Source organism: Microtus oregoni, unplaced genomic scaffold (assembly GCF_018167655.1).
Source record: "Microtus oregoni isolate MIOR12 unplaced genomic scaffold, Mior012 000000F_ref0000247, whole genome shotgun sequence".
Classification (NCBI taxonomy): domain Eukaryota; kingdom Metazoa; phylum Chordata; class Mammalia; order Rodentia; family Cricetidae; genus Microtus; species Microtus oregoni.
Genome location: NW_024543059.1, coordinates 1865722 through 1886671, shown reverse-complemented (window position 1 = coordinate 1886671; position 20950 = coordinate 1865722). Strand labels below are relative to the sequence as shown.

At 40.4% G+C, this 20950-nt stretch overlaps 1 protein-coding gene and 1 pseudogene across 11 annotated transcripts in view; one reads left to right on the top strand and one right to left on the bottom strand.

The window, feature by feature from the left end:
• Positions 1 to 20950, bottom strand: part of LOC121448027 (BRCA2-interacting transcriptional repressor EMSY) — a 69149-nt gene that overhangs the window by 31567 nt on the left and 16632 nt on the right. For all 11 annotated transcript variants that reach the window (XM_041651594.1, XM_041651668.1, XM_041651603.1 and 8 more), the window contains 5 exons: positions 19219 to 19478; positions 11899 to 12175; positions 8613 to 8867; positions 5129 to 5278; positions 2903 to 3073 (listed from right to left, as the gene is read on the bottom strand). In XM_041651594.1, the coding sequence (XP_041507528.1) occupies positions 2903 to 3073; positions 5129 to 5278; positions 8613 to 8867; positions 11899 to 12175; positions 19219 to 19478 (1113 nt within the window). The remainder of the gene's footprint in view (positions 1 to 2902; positions 3074 to 5128; positions 5279 to 8612; positions 8868 to 11898; positions 12176 to 19218; positions 19479 to 20950) is intronic.
• On the top strand, positions 8905 to 9431 carry LOC121445989 (annotated as a pseudogene).

Below are 20950 nucleotides of genomic sequence, written 5' to 3'. Positions count from 1 at the left end.
TGGAATGCTGTCTTAAATTTATTGGCTTAGATCCTACTATCCACAGACTCTTTTTGTTTGTTTGATTTGGTTTTTCGAGACAGGTTTTCTCTGCATAACAGCCCTGGCTGTCCTGGAACTTGCTTTGTAGACTAGGTTGGCCTCAAACTCACTGTCTCCTGAGCGCTGGGATTAAAGGCCTGCACCACCATAGTCCAGCTCCACAGATTTTTAAACCACTCTACCTTGGTTTCTGTGTAATATTTTATGCAGCTTTCCCCAAAACTAATTCAATAAATAAGCAGAAAAAACACGCAAGCAACAGTTCCTTGTTAGACACTGGGAAGATAAAGAGCCATGGCCAAGTCTTGCCCCAGGCCTGCAAAATGCCCTGAGAGTTAGGACAATTAATTCAACCCAGAAGGAGCCAAACTTCTGCATAAAAGGAGCATTTTTCTACAGTCAAAATTCAACAACATTCACAATATATATATAATCTAAAAGTTTTGTGATGCATATGCATATAAATAACATGATTTCCATTTGTTTCTTCCAATAAAAATGAAAATACAACTTTTCTAAAAGGTACCATGGAAAATTTAACCTGCCTTCTAAGGTGTTATACAAAGGAAGCAAGAGCTTCACAAATAATATATATGTCCACCACAGGATTATTTATAATAACCAAACAATAAAAACATCTAAAAGCCAAAAATTCCACATCTGTAAACAATTAAATCACTCAATAGTAAGAATATGATTAAATTATGGCACACAAGAGAATATTACATAACCATGGGGTAATCAAAATACATTTACTGATATGGGAAAATATCTAAATTGTTAATTAAAAATTGAATTTTAAATTACACAAAACATTATAGATTCTTAATTTTGCTTGTACCTTTCTAAATTCTCCCACAATTAGAGGAAGATTTTTTTTTTGTTTTTGTTTCAAAGTCTTACAGCTCAGTGTCTGAGAATATTTTATCAAAAATGATTCTTTTGTATGGAGGACACAGGAATCAGAACCCACCACCTGCTCATAAATGAGGGCAGAAATTACTCAAATTTGTTCAATCAGGCTACCAGCTGATGCTGAGATTTTTTTTAATTACTATACTATATATAATCTCACTGTCATAGGACAGCAAGAATATAAAGTAAAAAAAGCACTAATTTTTTTTAAAATAAAGATTGTGAAATGGGAGCCAGAAAAATGGCTCACTAGGTAAAAGTACTTGCCACCAAGTTAGACTGTTTTAACTCGAAGTGAATATATCCTACAATGCTGGAACCACCCACTCACTTCAAACTAACCTTGAACAGTTTCCTCTTGAACACAAAGATGGTGTGTGTGTGTGTGTGTGTGTGTGTGTGTGTGTGCAGATAGATAGGTATCAGATCAAACCTCTGCTTCTAGGATGTGTGTACAATCTAATCTAGTAGAGAGCAGCAATGCCATAAATAAGGTCCCAAAAGAGACCTCCTGACATCTAGACACACCCGCAAGCTATACAGTACTATGAACTCAGACACAAGTAAGAAAGCTGCTCTGGGTCATAAAAAGCTACCTTCCACAGAAGTCAACTCTCTGAAATGTGTTTGAGTGAGAGCTTTATACTGTTGAAAGGCACTATCAAGTGATACATTAGAGTATTAACTGTTTTACTTATATATCCACTTAGAAGCTACAGCACAATGATCCCGTCCTCCTCGGGTTGGCAAGCACTGGGTTTTCTCACTCACACTCAAGAGTGGAGCCAAAATTAACAGCTTTGAATAGAGAGCTCTGTGCCAACGCCATGCTCTGTTCTGCTTTTTTCCATTCTCTGAGTTATCAGCGACATCAAATTACTGCCAGGAACTTTATTCCTCTCATTTTAAAAGTTAGAACAACTCACCTGGGGCAGACAAAACATGACTTGTCTACAAAAATAGTAGACAGCCAAAATCCATAAGGCTTGCTTAATCACATCACTTACATAATTTTAATTAAAAATAATAATCAATGAAAACAAATGCCACATTAACATTCCACTTCAGAATCTGTAACCCATATACTGTAAAGATTAATGTGCCAATAAAAACCAGGTACTGTTACAGCATACCAACAAATAGGCAGAGGCAGTTCTACTATCTCAGTAAAATATTTCTAAAAAGCAAATGGTACAAATGGTGCAGAAACAAAGATGTTCACTAAGCTAAAGTGGTATTAATGACTGAGACATTCAGATGCACATACAAGCTCTTCCACCGTCCTCTCTGCAGGCACTGGACACTATGTTACCTCTAAATCCTCAGGTCTCCTCTTATAAAGCTGCCACAACACCTCACGTTATACAGAGTCTAAAGGGGGTGACAAATGTGAGACTATTCTTTAAGTGAAAAACACTATGCAAACATAAATCATAGCTCTGCACTGTGACTTACAACTAAACGCTCTTCCAACTTGAGACTTACCAACAGCTATATTTAATCACTACATATACGGTCTGAAAAGTGTCAAATTTTGAAGCAAAATCTGGTGTTAATAAAGTCCTGCTGTAGAGAAACATGGCCTTTTTAAAGATTTATTTATTTATTATGTATACAGTGTTCTGCCTATATGTATGCCTGAGTGCCAGAAGAGGGCACTAGATCTCATTACAGATGGTTGTGAGCCACCATGTGGTTGCTGGGAATTGAACTCAGAACCTCTGGAAGAACAGCCTGTGCTCTTAACCTCTGAGCCATCTCTCCAGCCCCCAAACATGGCTTTTCTTCTAAATGAAAATCACCATTTTAGAGTGTGCTTTTAACACACTCTAGACATACCTACCAGAAACAATATTGCTGCTAATCATCTTTAACACACTCTAGACATACCTACCAGAAACAATATTGCTGCTAATCATCTTTAACACACTCTAGACATACCTACCAGAAACAATATTGCTGCTAATTATCTTGCCTCCCAAGGTAGCTAATGATTTGGGTACTACAGTAATGATGCTCCCACTGGTAGTTTTCACATAGGTTGCAGCTCCAGGGGTTGTGGCTACTCGACCTAAGGATGGGCTCACTGTTGGCCGGGTGTAGGTTGCCTGAGTACCTATAGGAAGTAGTGAAAAGAAAAACTGATCAAACTTTTCATCTAATAAAAAGAACTGTAACTGTAAATTTCACCATAGTTCAATGTCATATGTCACTAATAAAAAGAACTGTAACTGTACACTTTCACCATAGTTCAATGTCATATGTATCACTTTAACTTGAAAATGGAACCGCAAGGCGTCAAGATGTCCATTTACAACTTTATAGCCAGTTTTCAATGTGAACAGCAAGGACCAATGCCAAGTCTATGCTAATTAGTTCTACACATAAAATTTTGTGACGTGTTGCATCAAATTACCAGCCCAAGGAAAGGTAGAGCATTCCCTTCCCTTCTCCTGCTATCATTCTTCCACTAGTTTTTACCTCAAAGCTTAAATGTAACCGCCTTCCTGTCAAAGCCCTGTAGGTGTCTCTGTTACAGATATCTACGGTCCCTGAGTCTGTCTGATGCTGTCCCAGAGCTAAACTCAGTGACACCATTTGGCCAATTAAGGCAATATCTGTCTTATACCCTGCTATTCTCTAAAGAGATTTTCATCTTTTCAAGGACCAACCCATCATTCTACTAGAAATACAGCTGAAACTGCCAAGAACTGTCAGGAAGTTAAAAGGCTAAAATCACCTCTATTTGAGCATTTCCTCCACTTCAACTGGCCAGTTAGAAAATCTGTCTTTACATCTCTCTCCAAAGATTTTACACCTCTCCTACTATTTCTACTTTTCTCTTTCCCAGAGGATTGAAAACTCATCAGATGAGCATGATGCCCTTTCATATAAACACAGGAACTCTGAACAACTACTCCTACAAGAAGGATCAGCCTCAGGGAAAGTGAAGAGGAAAAGGAGAAAGACTAAGATGGCATTTGCTTAACCTGAAGTGAGATTCGGAAAACACTGTAACAGTTATTTCCAAAATATCCCACCTTGAAAACAATACTTTTAGGGCAGGAAGTCACATGCTGTAAAAACTTAGAACCACTACAACCACAAAAGGAACAGTAAGAAGAATTAGTCTGATCACAGAATACATTCGAACCAGGAAAAAAAAAAGTCTAGTGCAAAATAAACATGGTACAGGGCTATAAAGTTTGAATGTTTTGAATTATAACAACAACAACAAGCAAACAAAACAAAACAACTCCAGCTTCTGTTCAAAACAATTAAAGACAGAGAGACAGAGAGATAGAGATAGAGATAGAGATAGAGAGAGAGAGAGAGAGAGAGAGAGAGAGAAGGAAACAATGTTGTACTATAAACACAGAAACATGACCCGGTTTTGCTATGTATGGGTCTGGCTTTTATGTAGGTCTGGCTGGGTATTTGAACTCAGGTCCTTACACTTGCGCCTTAACAAGTTCTTTTACATACTGAGTTATCGCCTTAGCCCCTGACTTGATATCATTTAACATGTATAAGGTTCACAAAGGGTAGTTATTGAAAATGTGCTTCCCTGCTCCCCCTCAAGCACGGGAACAACGGCATGCTCCTCCAGTCTAGGCGGTCCCCACTACTCTGTGATGTGCAGACTCTTGTGAGTGACATCCTTGATGGTGGGCACGTTTTCAGCTACTCAACAAGTGCTGGCTGAGGACCTACATGTGGGGAATAAGATTTGTCCCTTATCCCATGAAGCTTGCTGTCTATGTGGATGCCACTCAACCAACAACTACATGAGTAGAAACTGGAATAACTCACCGCAATGAAGAGAACAGAGGACTATGAGGAAAAAATCAAAGAGGGCTAACTAACTTCAGGGCCGGGACAGAGTTCAGAGTCAGAAAGACCTGAAAACTGGGAGAGTGAGTGCTTCGCGTGCACCAGGCCCCTGGTCTGACCCCCAGCACCCAGGAGGTGGGGACTGGAGGATCAAGAATGTGTTCAAGGTCATCCTCAGCTTCACACAGAGTTCTAGGCTAGAGACCCTGTCTCAAAGCAAAATAAAAAGGACTTCTTTGTAGAACTATCTCATCCCTTTCTCGATGTGCAAGTCATAACGCTGGCCTGGGGCTTGTTTGATGACATGAACGGATGGCCTGATGCTTGTGAGACTTACCAGTAGGAGTAGTTACCAGCTTGGTTGTCATGATTGCACCGTTACTGCTAACCACCATAATAGGGGAGTTGCTACTGGTGGGTAGAGTTGCAGTCACTGGTTTGGGTAAGATTTTACTTGGTTGAACCTGCTGTGTGATGATTTTAACACCTTTGAAAGAAAAAAGATAAATCTCAGTACAGATAATTGTAAAAGAGCCGGGCGGTGGTGGCGCACGCCTTTAATCCCAGTACTCCGGAGGCAGAGGCAGGCGGATCTCTGTGAGTTCGAGACCAGCCTGGTCTACAAGAGCTAGTTCCAGGACAGGCTCCAAAGCCACAGAGAAACCCTGTCTCAAAAAAACCAAAAAAAAAGAAAAAGATAATTGTAAAAGAATGCCACTTAGCCCAATAGGGCAACAGTTACACACGTCTACTGAGCCTCACTCTAGAGATGCTTCTTTAACACTGATGAAACTCTAAGCTTTCGTTGCTCAAATTTCTCTCCTAAATCCTCCCAATGCAAGAATGCAGCTATATTATTTTAACAGATTTCTTAAAACTAAACCTGAACTTTTATCTATAATACGAGTTTTCAAACGAGTTAGCGAAAGCAAATAATCTGTTTCATCCAAGTACTTGAGAAGAAAGGACTAGCATGAGGCATCACGAGCAGTCCACACAGCCCTTCCAGCAGCAACAAAGACGTTTCGTGACTCGGAACTGACGTGATAAGCTGATAAACAGTTAACAGGCTAAGCACAGTTTTTGTTTGATTTGTTAAACGGCTGACTGATCTCTCATTTGTTTTATATTGAAATAGGATCTTATTATATAGCCATGGATGGCCTGAAACTCACTGACTAGTCCAGCCGGGCCTGGAACTACAGATCTTACTGCCTTTGCCTCCTGGGTGCTGGGATTACAGATGTGTGCCACTATGCCCAGCTTAAAAATCTTTTCATGCTTTTGTTTTTGTTGTTAGAACTGTTGAACCCAGGGATTCACACATGCTAGCCAAGTGCTCTTCACTAAGCTATATCCTGAAGTCCTAAAACAGCCTTCTGAAAAAAAAAATATTTTGTTTGTTCGGCTTTTTTCAAGACAGGGTTTCTCTTTAGCTTTGGGGTCTGTCCTGGAACTAGCTCTTGTAGACCAGGCTGGTCTCAACTCACAGAGATCCACCTGTCTCTGCCTTCTGAGTGCTGGAATTAAGGTGTGCGCCACTACTGCCAGGCTCTAAAAAAAAGTATTTTAATAACTCACTTTATCAAATGCAGAATGCCAAAAGAGGCCACACCAGTACTGCACCTATATAAAACATGCATGTGAAAAAGAATTCAAAGGCGATATGCAATAAAAACAATAAAAATGTTAAAGAAGCTATACTGGGACTTTTTAATTTTTTTAATTTTTATATTTACAATGTTATGATGTTTACACTGGCTTTCCAAACATAAAGTATTCATTAAAATGCATGAGATCTAGCTACACTTCTAAATCAGTGGTAACTAAAGAAGGAAAATTTAGTACCATTTCTCAATTGCCAATCTTTTAAAGAAAATACAGAAAAAAATATTCTCAACACAGAAAATTAAGAACTGCATTATTTCTGGTGTAGTGTGATAATTTATCTTGACTGTCAATTTGACAGAATTTAGAATCACCATGGGAGCAAACCTCCGGGCTTGCCTGGAGGAACTTTCTGGATTAGATTAAGAAGGACGACCTACACTTCCTTGGCTCATCCTGGACTGAATAAAAAGGAGACAAGAACCGACCAGCAGCACCGCCCACTCTGCTGCTTCTCTGAGGACGCAATGTCAAGCTCCGGCCACCACCACTTCCCCACCACAGTCTCACTTCAAGTAAGTAAGCCCTTCCTTTCCTAAATGGCCTCTGTCACAGCATCAAGGAAGCAACCAATGCAGGCGGTAGCTTAAACTGAGAAATTACAAAACAGGTCTACCTATTTAGTAGCTTTAAGTAATTCTAAACTTCTACTAGCTAAGAAAGAAATTAAAATTACAGTATCTGGGCATAATTAGGTAAGTAACAACTCTTGTGACTATTTTTTTAATCTACAAAATAAAAATCAATTAGTATATACCTCAAGGCTATTATTGTAAGGATCAAACAAACTTGTAAAGTTTCTAATACATGTTGAATTCAGTAAGTATTATGGAAACAGTTCTGAATATAATGAACCATAAGCAGTAAGGTCATCCAAGGAAAATTATTTCTAATATTTCTTACTAATGAACAATAATCCTGTATAATGTCCATGCAGAAAGAGGCTCCAAGAAATAACCACACACACAAAAATTCACAAAATCAAAAGGCAATTCTACTCAGTCCTATGCAAACCAACTGACCATGAAAGAGAAAGCCAACCACATAAACACATTTCCAAAGAGGATCTTAAGAACTCTGACCCTCTCAGAAAGTGGCAGGCCTGGGAAGCCACCCTCTAAAGGACTAAGTCACTCTGGAGCGCTACGTCTAGTGGGATGGCGTCAGGAGCTCTTCAGTCCACACAATGGACTAATGGAGTTACAAAGCAATCACCACTGAAAGGCTCTGGGGACCACAGGGCAGCCCATGGGTCAGAGAACTGACATCAAGCCTGATCATCTAAGTTCCATCCCAAAGACTCACATGGCGGAAAAAGAGAACCTATTCATGCAAGGGATACTCTGACTTCCACATGCACACCACTGGCACACATGTAGGCACAAACACATGTTCTTACTCAGAACATGTGCACATACACACATGTACACACCAAATATAAATAAAATGCAATTAAAAAGAATGTTCTGTGTGGTGGTTTGAAAGAAAATGGCCCCCAAAGAGAGTGGCACTATTAGGTGTGGCCTTCCTGGAGGAAGTGTGTCACTGTGGGCTTTGAAGTCTCATAAACGCTCAAGCCACGTCCAGAGAGGAAAAACCACTTTCTGTAGCCTGCATATCAAGGTGTAAAACTCTCGGCTTCTCCGCCCCGTGAGCCTGTATGCTGCCATGTTCCACCGTGATGATAATTTACTAAACTTCTGAACTGTAAGTCACCTCATGAAACGTTTTCTTTTATCAAAGTTGCCATGGCCATGGTGTCTCTTCACAGCAACAGACACCCTGACTAAAACACTCTGGAAAGGGGTTTTACGGCAAATAGCAAACAAAGAAACGTCTACCCAACCAAACCCAATAGTTAAAATCACGTTCCGTGACATCTGAGACAAGACCGTTTCTCTTTCCCCTCCCTCAGCTCTGCAGTTACAAAGAGCATGGTCCCTTCTGCACAGCTCTTAGCCAGAGGACATTCTTTTCAGGAGAAACAGGACTTCAGCTTATCCTCCTCACAGCTGCTTAACGCCAACTGAAATACCACAGAGAATTTCCAATCCATAGTAGAATCCAATAGAAACAAATACCAAAAAAAGGACCACAAAACCCTCTAAACATCTGGTAATAAAACAGCAGCCCTCGTGCATTTTTCCAGTTACCTGACTCCTGTTTGATCTGAATGGTAGGCTTGATGCCAGGTGGCAACGGTGACTGCTGTGGCTGCTGCTGCTGAGACCCTGAGGAAGGCTGGGCCACGGGCTGCTGTGTCTGCTGCTGCACTTGCTGCAGCTGCTGCTTAGGAGACTGCTGATGCTGTTTAGGAAACTGTGCGAGAATCTGGGTAGGGGCACTCACTAAGCTTTTGGGGGAAGGAAGTCTTGTCGATGCCATTTTGATTGCTGATGTGGATACACCTACAGAAAAGTAAAGAAGATTTAGGGCTTTTGGGATTTTCGGATTTCGGCTCAGAGGAAGCCACGGTACAACTTTCTTCAGTCATTCCAAATTGGGTTCACCCGACACCAGCCGCCTCCACCATGCAACCCAAGTATGACCCCTGACAAGATCAAAGTCATGCACCTGATGTGCACTGGAGGTGAGGTCAGCGCCATCCACCTGGGTGCCAAAATTGTCCCTCTGGGTCTGTCTCCAAAAAAGGTTGGTGATGAAATTGCCAAGGCAACTGGTGACTGGAAAGGTCTGAGGATTACACTGAAACTGACCATCCAGAACACAGAGGCCCAGGTTGAGGTGGTACCCCCTGCCTCTGCCCTGATCAAGAAGCCTCCAAGAGACACAGAGACGCAGAAGAACATTAAACACAGTGGAAATATGGAAATATCATGTTCCACAAGATCGCCCACATTGTCAGAGATCTTTCTGGAACTATTAAAGAGATCCTGGGTACTGCACAGTCTGTGGGCTGCAATGTGGATGGCCGCCACCCTCATGGCATCAACAGTGGAATGCCCAGCTAGTTAAGAAGCAACAAGAGAAAATATTTCAATAAAAAACTATCTGATAAAAAAACAAAAACATCAGCCAACTAATGTCTTGGGAACACGAAGGATCAAATGTAAAGTCAACTATTATTAAAAAAAAACAAAAAACAAAAACATTTACTAAGTAGACTACCTACAGTGCCCACTCTTGGTTATATTACAGTCTTGCTTCATTGACAAGCTTCTAGTTTTTCTGTAACCACCTTACTTATTTTCATTGTAGTCTAATTCTAGTATCACTGCTGGCTGCTATTCTAACTCTTTCTTCCCTTTCTAACAAAGCAGCATCTTTCCCCTTGAGAACCCACAGTCCTGGGCATTGGCATACACTTCCAGGGAAGCCTGTCCCTAAGTCAGCTCTAGAGGATAATTCTCAATTGACCTAAGCTTGCCATGGTACTCCATTACTTTTCCAGCAATAAGGTAAAACTAGTTATAACCAACATGCTATGAGAGGAATCTTCCTGGAGAACATCTAGGTAAGGTATTCTCTCTTTTCTAGGATTTTTTTGTTTTCCCTTGGTATTTTCATGGCTATGGTGCCTACAATGTATGCATCTAACCAACAGCAGAGTTACCCAAGGGAAAAAAAAAATTCCTTACTGGCCCAATGATTCACCCAACTTAACTGAAGACTTCTGTCTTATGAACTTCTGAAATAGTAAAGCTTCTTAGAACACCAATCAGTCAATCGGCGCTTACTTATGTGCAGTCATTCATTCAATCACTCTTCACATTTTGCAAATAAATTTAGACATTAATCCAGTCAGACTCAGAATAAGTAATTTATTATACATTTGGATGCACAAAAGAATGAAGGGAATACTACTAAATCAAACATGTTAGTCTACCTTTGGAAGAATTATGAATGAAGCTACATTAATAATAATTTTGGTTAAATATGTGTTATGGTTTAAGTATATACCAGAGTCCACGTATTAAAATTCAACCCCAATGTAAAGTCTTAAAAAGCTGGAAAAGTCAACTGACTTAGTGACTACAGTTTAGAACAGAGCCTTTAGAACACCATAAAACTAAGCACGGTAGTCTGGACTACTGACTGAGGATCAGTGGCTTTTTAAGAGAAGGCACACACATGCACTCCTTTCCTCTTGCCATGTGACCTCTGTGTACGCTCCTGAAGCTCTGAAAGTACATCACTAGATGCAAGTTCCTGAGCTTAGATTTTCAAACCATAAGCCAAAATAAACCATTTTCCATTATAAAGTTACCCAGCCTGAAATACTCCATTACACCAAACACAATATAAAATAGTTGAAAGCTGCAACAGGAACTTTAGGGATAGAATGACACCCCAAAACCGTTTTTATGTAAGAAATTGTAAAGTTGGGCCAAAGAGACAGCTCAGGGGGTGAAGTATTTGCTGTGTAAGCTTGATGCTCTGATCTGATCCCCAAAGCCCACATAGAGGCGGAAGAAGAGCAGCAACTCCACAAAGCTGTCTTCCTCCTGATGTTAAATGTGGACAGTCATAAAATTGGGAGGACAGGGAATCTGACAAGGACAGAACCCTATGGAGTAAGAGAGAAGAACAGAGATTTCTTCAGAGCTGGTCTAAATATAATGAAAGAAACAATACCAGCAGGTACAACATAATTGGAAACAACGTACGGCATAAGCTGAAACAGGCTCGAGATAGGAGATCTAAGGTCAGCAGAAGACTGTCACACCATTGTGAAAGGAATTCATGAAATCCATAGAAAACATGAGGAAAACCACAAAATGAAAGAAAAAGAACTTCTTACTACGTAAGAGAAGGTAGCAACAGAATAAAAAATGCAACCAACCTAACTAATTTGCAACGGCCCATTCTTTGGTCTTTGGAGAGCAAAAGAACATACCTGAGATGACCAAAACGTTAGTTACAGCTTGAGATCTTGAGCAAAAATCCAGAAGAACCAAATAAGGAGCAATCCTCTAACAATAAACTGTTTTCAAACACACAGAAAACATACCAATTCACACCTCTCTCTATGATACCAGCACCAGACTTTCAAATACCAAATCACACATGCACAACAGCATGTACAATACGCTGTGAACCTTCCCCTAAGGAAAAGCCTAAGCGTGTGTCTATCTGCTTCCATGTTATAAATGGAAGAACTTAGAAAGGACAGAACAAGGTGCAGGAGGTCAGAGAAGAGAAAACTGTAAACACTTCATTCTCAGGCTAAGGGAGGGCGAGCAGGGAAGTCTTCGCTGACCTAATACACTTTGTCTCTCTCTCTCTCTCTCTCTCTCTCTCTCTCTCCCCCCCCTCTCTCTCTCTCCCTCTCTCTCTCTCTCTCTCTCTCTCCCTCTCTCTCTCTCCCTCTCTCTCTCTCTCTCTCTCTCTCTCCCCTCTCCCCCCTTCCCTCCCTCCCTGTTGTCTTCAAACGTCCCCCAACACAGGGACAGAACTAAACAGTGGCTCTCCACTCACCTTGTGCTACTGTTGACATGACCACAGACGGTGTGGAAGACACCACAGCTGTCACTGCAACTGTACTAGAAACAGGTGATGGCGTGGAACTGCTGTTGCCACTGCTGCTACTGGTGACCAGAGAGGACTGTGATGCAGTTATAACAACAGGTGGCTTCTGAGTTGTGGACGCAATGACTGATGTTGGTACAAGCTTAGTGACTGCTGCATAGTTATGGGATTTGGAGAGAATGTTGGGCACGAAGGTTGAACTTGGTGATGTGGTCACTATGATAACCTAAAGGATGAAAGATAAGTTATTTTCATGTACCTACTATAGACTATCAGTGTATTTAAACTCATATAATTTAAAACTAGTTTTGCAATAGGAAAAACAATTCAACAGAGAGGAATATACAGTTAATTGAACTTATATGAACACTTTCCTTTACTGGCAATCATCAAAACTACACCAATCTCCAGCAAGTAATTTAAGAGGCACTGTTCAGTATTGTGCAGGATGTGGCTGGCTCTGGGAACATCCCAGTACACCATTCGGGGAATGAACCCACACCATCACATGAGCAAGTAATCTGGAGATGTGTTCACCTGTAAATACTTATTGAGCATCTACTATGTGCCAGGCATGGTCCTAGACGCTGAGAAAACAAGAATGAACAAGACTCACTTGCATGGAGTATACATTCTAGTGCAGAGAGAGAAATAAAAACATACATGACATGTAGAAACAAATGGAAGAGACAATCAGCCAGGGTAAAGAAAGAAGGACGGTTAGAGTGTATAAACTTCTCAGTGAAGAGCTCTCTGTGAGGTGACATTTCAGCAGAAACCAGAACGAGGTATGAACCATGTGCTAGTCATACTTAGACAGACGCTCAGTGGCATGGGGAGTGGGAAACAATAGCTCTGAAGACAAAAGCAAGCTTTGGATCCTCTATGGGACACACTGGCGTTGATAAGGCACACAACCATGGAGAAGTGATGGAGGACCAGACAATGGAAAGTCCTGACAGCTCACGCCATGCCAGCAGCAATACTTCTCTGTCATCTTCCTCCATAACGTTCATAACCTTATTACCTAATAAGGAGAAGAACATCAAGCAAAGTCTAGGAGTGAGGCTAACTAAAACACCTGGCCTGTCAAAGTTATTTAAAAAAAAAAAAAAAACTAGGAAAATCTGAGAAAGCTTCACAGTGAGAAGTGTCTAAGGAGACAGGCAAACAGAATGTGGCATCCTGGGGGGGATCCTGGAACAAAGGACAGGAAGGAAAACCCAAGGAAATCCAAATAAACTATGGTCTTAGGTTAATATTAATAATGCATTATTACTGTAAGTTAAAACAATGCATCATACAAATAAAAATATTAACAGGGAAAGAGGTGTAAAATATGCAACTTCTACAAATTTTCTGTAAATCTAAAACTTCTCAAAACTGAATCTATTTTTTAAACGTATCTGTCTGCGGATGGAAGCTACAGCAGGCAGTAACAGCAGACATAGACAAACGAGGACTTCCTATGACAACCAGCAGACACAGTGGCGACCACCGTTACTTACACCTTCTAAGTGGACCTGGAAGGCCAGGTTTAGCCAGTAAGGCTGAGAGACCATAGAGTAAGCAGCAGTGCAACTCAGAGAACAGCATGGAATAAAAGACCCATGGCCAGAACCACCCGGTGTGCTGAAGACAGAGAGGAAAGCAGTGCAGAAAGCCTACAGTAAAGAGGGTTATAAGCAGAAGCTGATCAACATGAAAGCCAGACTAAAGTATCTGGATGTCATATTAAGAACAATTAAGCCATGGGAAGATTTTAAGCACAGAAACAAGGTGTGATATCTATTTAAAAAGATCATTCCCGTTGCCATGAAGTGAGAGGCAAGGTAGAAGCGACTCCAGCAGGCCAGAAGAGAAGTGGCAGCAGTCTCCTGGGCTGGGGGTTATCAGAAAGGAAGGGAAGTGATCAGATTCAAACTATTCTGACAAGCAGAGAAACTGAAACTTGTGGAGTTCCTAGAGCAGAACCAAGAAAAGCTCCCAGAGCTGATATGTGCACATTTTATTTAGTTGTCCCCGATCCCATGACACAGACACTATTATTATCCCCATTTCACAATAAAGAACATAAAAACTACTTATGCTTTGGTGGTACACATCGCAGCTTTATTTTGGGGTGAGTAAGCAGTGTAATAGTAATACCCAGTTTTTTCACTATAATCATTTGTGCCTACCTAGACAGAACAAATTGTTTTGAAAAAATCCAAAGAAGTTATGGGAGAAATTCTTTTAGTTTTACATTGGTCCTAAAGAAAATCTGAAGTTAAATCAGTCAAAAATTTTCTGAGTGAGTCTGTATTTGGTATCTACATCAAGGAAACATAAACCATACCATCCCTGCATATTTTCAGTGTAACAAAGAACTTAAGACATGAGCACTTGTCCAGTACGTTAAGGAGTCTGCTGTTTAAGCAGACATGTGGAGAAAGCTGGTGAGTGTAAGCACACGCAGGCTGGAGTAGCAAACAGTATGCCGTACTATTATACAAACTGACAAGTGTACCAATACGCCAATAGGTCATACGCTTCAGAGTCAAATGAGCCTGCACTTAGAGCATCCTGCCTCTGCCACTTTCAAATGACAGGCCCCAGACATGTTAAAATCTTTAGGCTCCAATTTATTTTTTCTATAAAACAGGGATAATAATTCCAACCTTACAAAGTCAAGACAAGGATTGGATGATACAATCACTGAAGCATCTACTAGGCACATAGCAGGTGGTCAATACGACAGCTAACAAATGGTGCTTACTAGACGCTCACTGTCCCTATTTAATGTAGATGGATACAAATAAAGCATTGTAGACCACTTCTATCCAGAAACAATATGGAATATTCTGTGTTTGTTTTATTAGAAACATGTTCTTTCCTTCCCTGCCTAAGTCTGATATCCCTGAGTATGCAAAGAATCCACAGCTACCAGACCCACAATAATAGGGTATTAAAGGCAATTTGGTTTCACTTTTGCCAATCCTGAAGCACTAGCCACAGCTTCCAAGAGGCACAATGCTGATGGCTGCGGTACAAGAGGATTCTCCAGGTCTGGCAGGAAAGGGAGAAGGAAGTATGTAAAGCTCAAGTATCTGAAACTTCAGAAGAAAGGCAGGATTCTAACTTAAGAAGGAATAAATCAGCTGGAGAGATGGCTCAGCACTTGAGAACACTGGCAGCTCTTCCAGAGGTCCTGAGTTCAATTCCCAGCAACCACATGGTGGCTCACAACCATCTATGAGATCTGGTGCCCTCTTCTGGTGGGCAGGCACACATGCAGCCAGAACATTGCATACAAAATAAATAAATAAATAAATTTTAAAAAAAAGAAAGAATAAATCTAGGGTCTCCAGAAGCACATGTAGATTACAGATACAAATGATAAAACATACTTTGAGATTTCAATACACAAATGATTTCTGATCTGTATAGGGCTTTGCTTCCCGAACTTGAGTTCCACCCTGGAGAAATCACTTACACTTTAAAGTTGCTTATTACAACAGGGGAGATTAAAAGGTTTTGAAGCCAAGTGAACCAGACAGTGTTTCTTCAGGCCATAATTCAAATTACTGACCTTCTAGCACTCACAAAAACTCCTTAAGAGTGCTGGGACTTGCACCCTAAGGACAGAATGAAAAATATCAATCAAGCACATGAAAGCATAAAGCTATATTCTGTTGCTGTTTGCATCTGTGCCGCATCAATGTTGTTTTAAATGAGTCATAGTCACATACGTGGAAATGTACCTATGCTGAAAATGCACAACCTATTTATTTAAATGTGAATACCGTTTACAAAATCAGAAACAATTATACTTAATGTAAAGTCACTTTACTATATAATTAATTGTTAAGTTGACTTAAATACAAAGTGTAAGAAATCCAAGGTAAATACAATTAGGACAACAGCCTTGGATAAAAATATTTTTTTTAAATCCAATTACCCAGAAAAAAAACAAAATAAAGCATGGAAAGTGTATTTCTTAGTCCTCGCCACTCTCTAGTTGTCCAGAAGGCTTTAAAGCAGATGTCAGAGGAGGAGTGACGTAGGAGAGCACAGCAGATGCTCAGCAGTTATCTGTGGAATAAATGAGTCCTAGTTTTTATTTAATTTGCCTTAAATGATTATTTTGTTTAAAACACAAGTAAATCTAAATCTTTAAATCTGAAGATTCATGGTATGACCTATACATGAATTTGGAAAGAAATGAGCCTTCTTAAAAGCATGAGTCCGACAACCTGAAATACTCATCCTCCCCTCAAAATCCTGACGACACAAAAAAGTCAGTAAGGAGAAAGAAGAAGAGAAAGTGAAAACAAAGCACCCAGACTCCACTTACAGGGAGCCCCATCTGTTACAAACCTTTCTCAAGTAAAATCTACCAAAGAAGATTAGAAAGTTAATGATGTGAAGCCATGTTTATTAAGCACTCACTGTGTAGGCTATAATTATTTTAGGTGAATAATCTCACCTAGTTCTCCTGGCAACTCTTAAGAAGAACTAATGTAACTTTTGTTTTAAAAGGAAACAGGTTCAAGGAGTTGTTAGCAGAGGGCCAGTGATACACACAGCTCTGGGGAAAATGACCAAACAGTACTGGGTCAGATCTACTTATGTGTGGACTGATTTGCTCATTTATTAATTCATTCATTCATTCAACAAATATTAACTAGCATCCAGCATAGCTAAAACACTGTTCAAAATACTAGGGAATATTGTAATGAATAAAACAGAAATCTAAGCTATTCTCAGTAGTTTATGGGAGAAATAGAAAATAAACTTGTAATTTATAACATCAACTACTTAACAAACTTCATAAATAAAAATGAAGTAAGATTTAACAACCTGAAGCACAGTCGTATAATAGTCAGTTGGTGTCAAGGACAGCTTAAGATGGAGCTAGGGATGATACAGCTCAGAGGTAGAATACTTGTCCAGTATATACAAGTCCCTGCATTCACACACATGGGTGCGCACGCGCGCACACACACACACACACACACACACACACCTACAAAAAGAAAAGGGATTCCATACCACCATATAAAAAGTGGCCTTAACCAAGAAAAAATGCAAACATGTTCAATAAACACTGAAACCATCAAAGACAGTTAATTTCAACGTATTAGTGGATAAGTTTCAGTGAACCAGTAGATTCAGACATCTGAAATAGTTCGTTATTATTAGTGAAATGTTGACTTCCAAAAACAATTTGCAAAGCAAAAGAGCTCGCATTTTTAGGTACGTGTCCTGTGGCACATCTTAAATATTCAACCTCACGTAACTCTTGTAATAGTCTCTGACTTGGCATTACTCTTGTCCCTTAGAGAAGACTCAGAAACGTTTACTATCTCATGTAACACAGCTACTTCCACATTGACTCTAGAGTACTGGGAGTCAAGTTTATAATACTCAAAGCAGGAAACTGGAAGATTCTTGCCGATGAACCTGACCACCCTAAGGACAAGTAGCAGAGGGACAGGGTAGTTAATGTCAGTTTCATATATAAGCTGACTGCCAGATACTTAAGGAAATTCTGAAAAGAAAAACATCAAGTAATACAATGAACTAGTCAAGATAAAGAACATGAGGGCTGGAGAGATGACTCAGAGGTTAAGAGCATTGCCTGCTCTTCCAAAGGTCCTGAGTTCAATCCCCAGCAACCACATGGTGGCTCACAACCATCTGGAATGAGGTCTGGTGCCCTCTTCTGGCCTGCAGGCATACACACAAACAGAATATTGTATACATAATAAGTAAATAAATAAATATTTTTAAAAAAAAGATAAAGAACATGAAAAAAGAAAAGCAAACCAAAAGACTTATAAATATAATCAAATAAAAGAATACAATCATCCTACCAAAAAGCAGGCTATTATTTTTAAAAAGAAAAATAAGGGCCATCTAACAGAAGAAGGAAGAGTTATTAGAAATTTCAAGTATGATGGTTGCCAAGGATGTTAATGCAATCAGGCATTCAGATCAGCCGCGCTACATAGTGAGTCACAAGTCAGACTGAACTAAATAGTGAGATAATTTCACCAAGAAAAACAGAATATTATAGCAAAAATGAACAATTCCATGCAAGTATTACAGGATACTAATCAAGGGTACAGAAAGTGGCGATACACATTCACCACGCTAGGGCCTCTTCTAACATCTTCACATATATTACTTGCTATATCCAAAGCTCTTATAGACACACTGGGCTCTCCCCCTCTATTTCACAGAGAAAGCCTAGGTAATAGAGTTTAGTTTCCCCATGGTCAAAAAAGCTAATGGCAAGCTGGATGAAAATCAAGGAAATCTAGATTTCAAAACCCCTACACCAAGCCACTGTTACAGTGGGGGGAGGGGGAACGGACGGACATGGAAAATAGGAATGAATAGTAAGAGCAAATCAGAAGATCAATTCAGAAAGTTCCACATTCTCAGTAAGTGGCCCACAGAGGAAATGTAGAACATCAAAGAGTTAGCCTAAGAACTTGTGAGGACTGAAGGCAGGCGTGTGCAGCATAAAAGCTCTGGTGACAACCTGAGGGCAACTCCACAGAGTCTCCAAAGGTGAAAGTAGAAGCTAAACAACAGAATGGCGCTGGGCATCTCAAGAACACTGGTGGAAGCTGGAAGCCAAGTGAACAATGTCTTTAAAACTCTCAGGGGAAGCTTCCCTTTGTACACACAGGGTCTCAAAAAACTTCACAGTCACTAACATACTGGGAACCTCCTAAAGGACATGCTTCAGTAAAATAAATAATCTAATAAAAAGGGAAGAACAGAAAGATGCTCAAAAGGAAACCAGAGAAACACAGGTGTAAAATCAGTGTCAGGTCACCAGAATCCACACTAGCGTGTGAAGACTGGGGACTGCAAGAACATGGAATTGACAGAGCACCAGCAACAAGGTTGGAAGTGGACGCATGGCAGCACACACAGAATAAAAGGGAGAATACATTTACTCACTTACCCATACCCCTTCTCTTTCCTAACTCTATTGGCAAAGCAAAAGTGTCCTAAACACAAGACCACATAAACAAAGACTTTAAAACTTTTCTAGTTTGTTTCAAAACAGCATTATAATTATCAAATACAACGTAAGTCTAGAAGCAGACGTGACAGCTGTCACCTTGAGCAAGCCTCATCTTTAAAAAGGGGATGGTAATACCTATCGCAATGCCTTCTGTGCAGATTAAACGAGAGACATGAGCGCCCATCAACTCTAAAGCACACTACGGGAAAGAGACAGCGACTGGGAGCCCCTCCACCACATACCTTCTGTGTGGTTGTGTTTGTCGTCTGTGTGGATGGTTTGGTGAAAGTTATTTTCACAGGTGACATGTGGGGCGGTAAGGAGTTGGCAATGCTCTGCATAATGTTGCTCATCTTGGGACTGCCACTCACAGGCACAGTGATAGTCTTCGAAACCGGAACGACAGCCTTTGGAACTTCCTTCAGAACCACAGGAGAAGAACCAGAAGAGTTTGTCCGCCTGCGTTTTCTGGGTTTTTCATCTTCATCTGAACAGCTGACACCTGAAAGACAACGATAATATTCCTACTTACACAAAACTAGCACTGCCTCTTACACATTAATTGTTAAAAATGTCTATGCCAATCTTTGCCTCTCCCTTTCCTTTAATTATTTTAATGTTTATTTGATGTGCATTGGTGTTTTGCCTACATTTGTATCTGTGTGAGGGTGTCAGATCTGGGAGTTACAGACAGTTGTCAGCTGCCATGGGAGTGCTGGGAATTGAACCTGGGTCCTCTGGAAGAGCAGTCAGGGCTCTTAAGCACTGAGCCATCTCTGCAGTCCCACCTCTCCCTTTCTTTTACGCCCAATCTACCATTAAGTTCTACAACTTTCCCTCAGAAAAGTTGTTTATCTGAACATGCACCATCTTCTCCTTAAACTACTCCTCCACTGGGAGCTTCTTGTCTCTTTTCTGTATTTTATCGAAAAACCTCCTAAAAGATGCTCCTGCATCTTCACACTTCTATTCTACACTTGTCTATGCTACAGCAAATCAGGAAATTTCACAACCTAAAATTCCCTAAGTTTGTATTTATTTCCCTATCCTCCAAAATCCCTGCCAGACCAAACTTCAAGGAACCCTATCTTTTCAGGCACACAATACCAACATCCTAACCCAGTGACCCCTAAAATTGTGACCAACTAAGCTTCTCACCATTGCCCAAAACTGCTTCAGCACCCTCTTATCTGAGTCTGTCTATCAAAGACCTCTTCTTCATCCTGCTAACCTCACCGGGTAAGCCTCCCCTTTCTCCTCTGAGTAAGCACATAGAGCACTTTGTCCACCCTCTCCTGTGCCACTTACCACGTGACAATCTGACTGTCTAACGAGCTCTCAGACAAGAAAGACAACAACTATTTGGTCTCTCTGGTACAGTGACTTGCACAAAGGCGGTGAATGAATAATAAAAACTAACATTGCTTTTGAGTATAAAATGTAATTTGAAAGTGCATTACTTTGTGAGATAGTTTCTTCATGTTTGAGATTCACTAAGTGTAGTTTTAAAAATGATTTTTAAAAACTAGGCCCTGACAGTCATTTCTAAGACCACATTGGACAGCTGGATGATATGTGGAGTAAGTCAAGAAGACAACGCAAAGACTGGAATTCAGGGAAACACCGAATAGGCACATAAGCACATGCCTGCAGTCCCTACTCATGTCTGTGTTCCGCAGCCGTCAAAGATGAGGATGGCTAGGACAGTACTGTGCAAAGGCAGATTTCCCACAGAGCAAAAAATGATGGCATTTCTCAAATTCCAGAACTGAGGAAAGAGCCAATACCTAGTCATATATACAGAAAAGAAGTCTTTAGAACCTTCAAAAACTAACCACTGAAAACAGTTTGTGACCTGTGACTGATTCCAGAAAAGCAGGTCTAAGCAAAGCTTAGACTGCAGCATTTTGTCCAGAGGGCCTGGTAACACTGAGACATCACCTACTTTTGACAGATACAGTACTTCCACTTGGC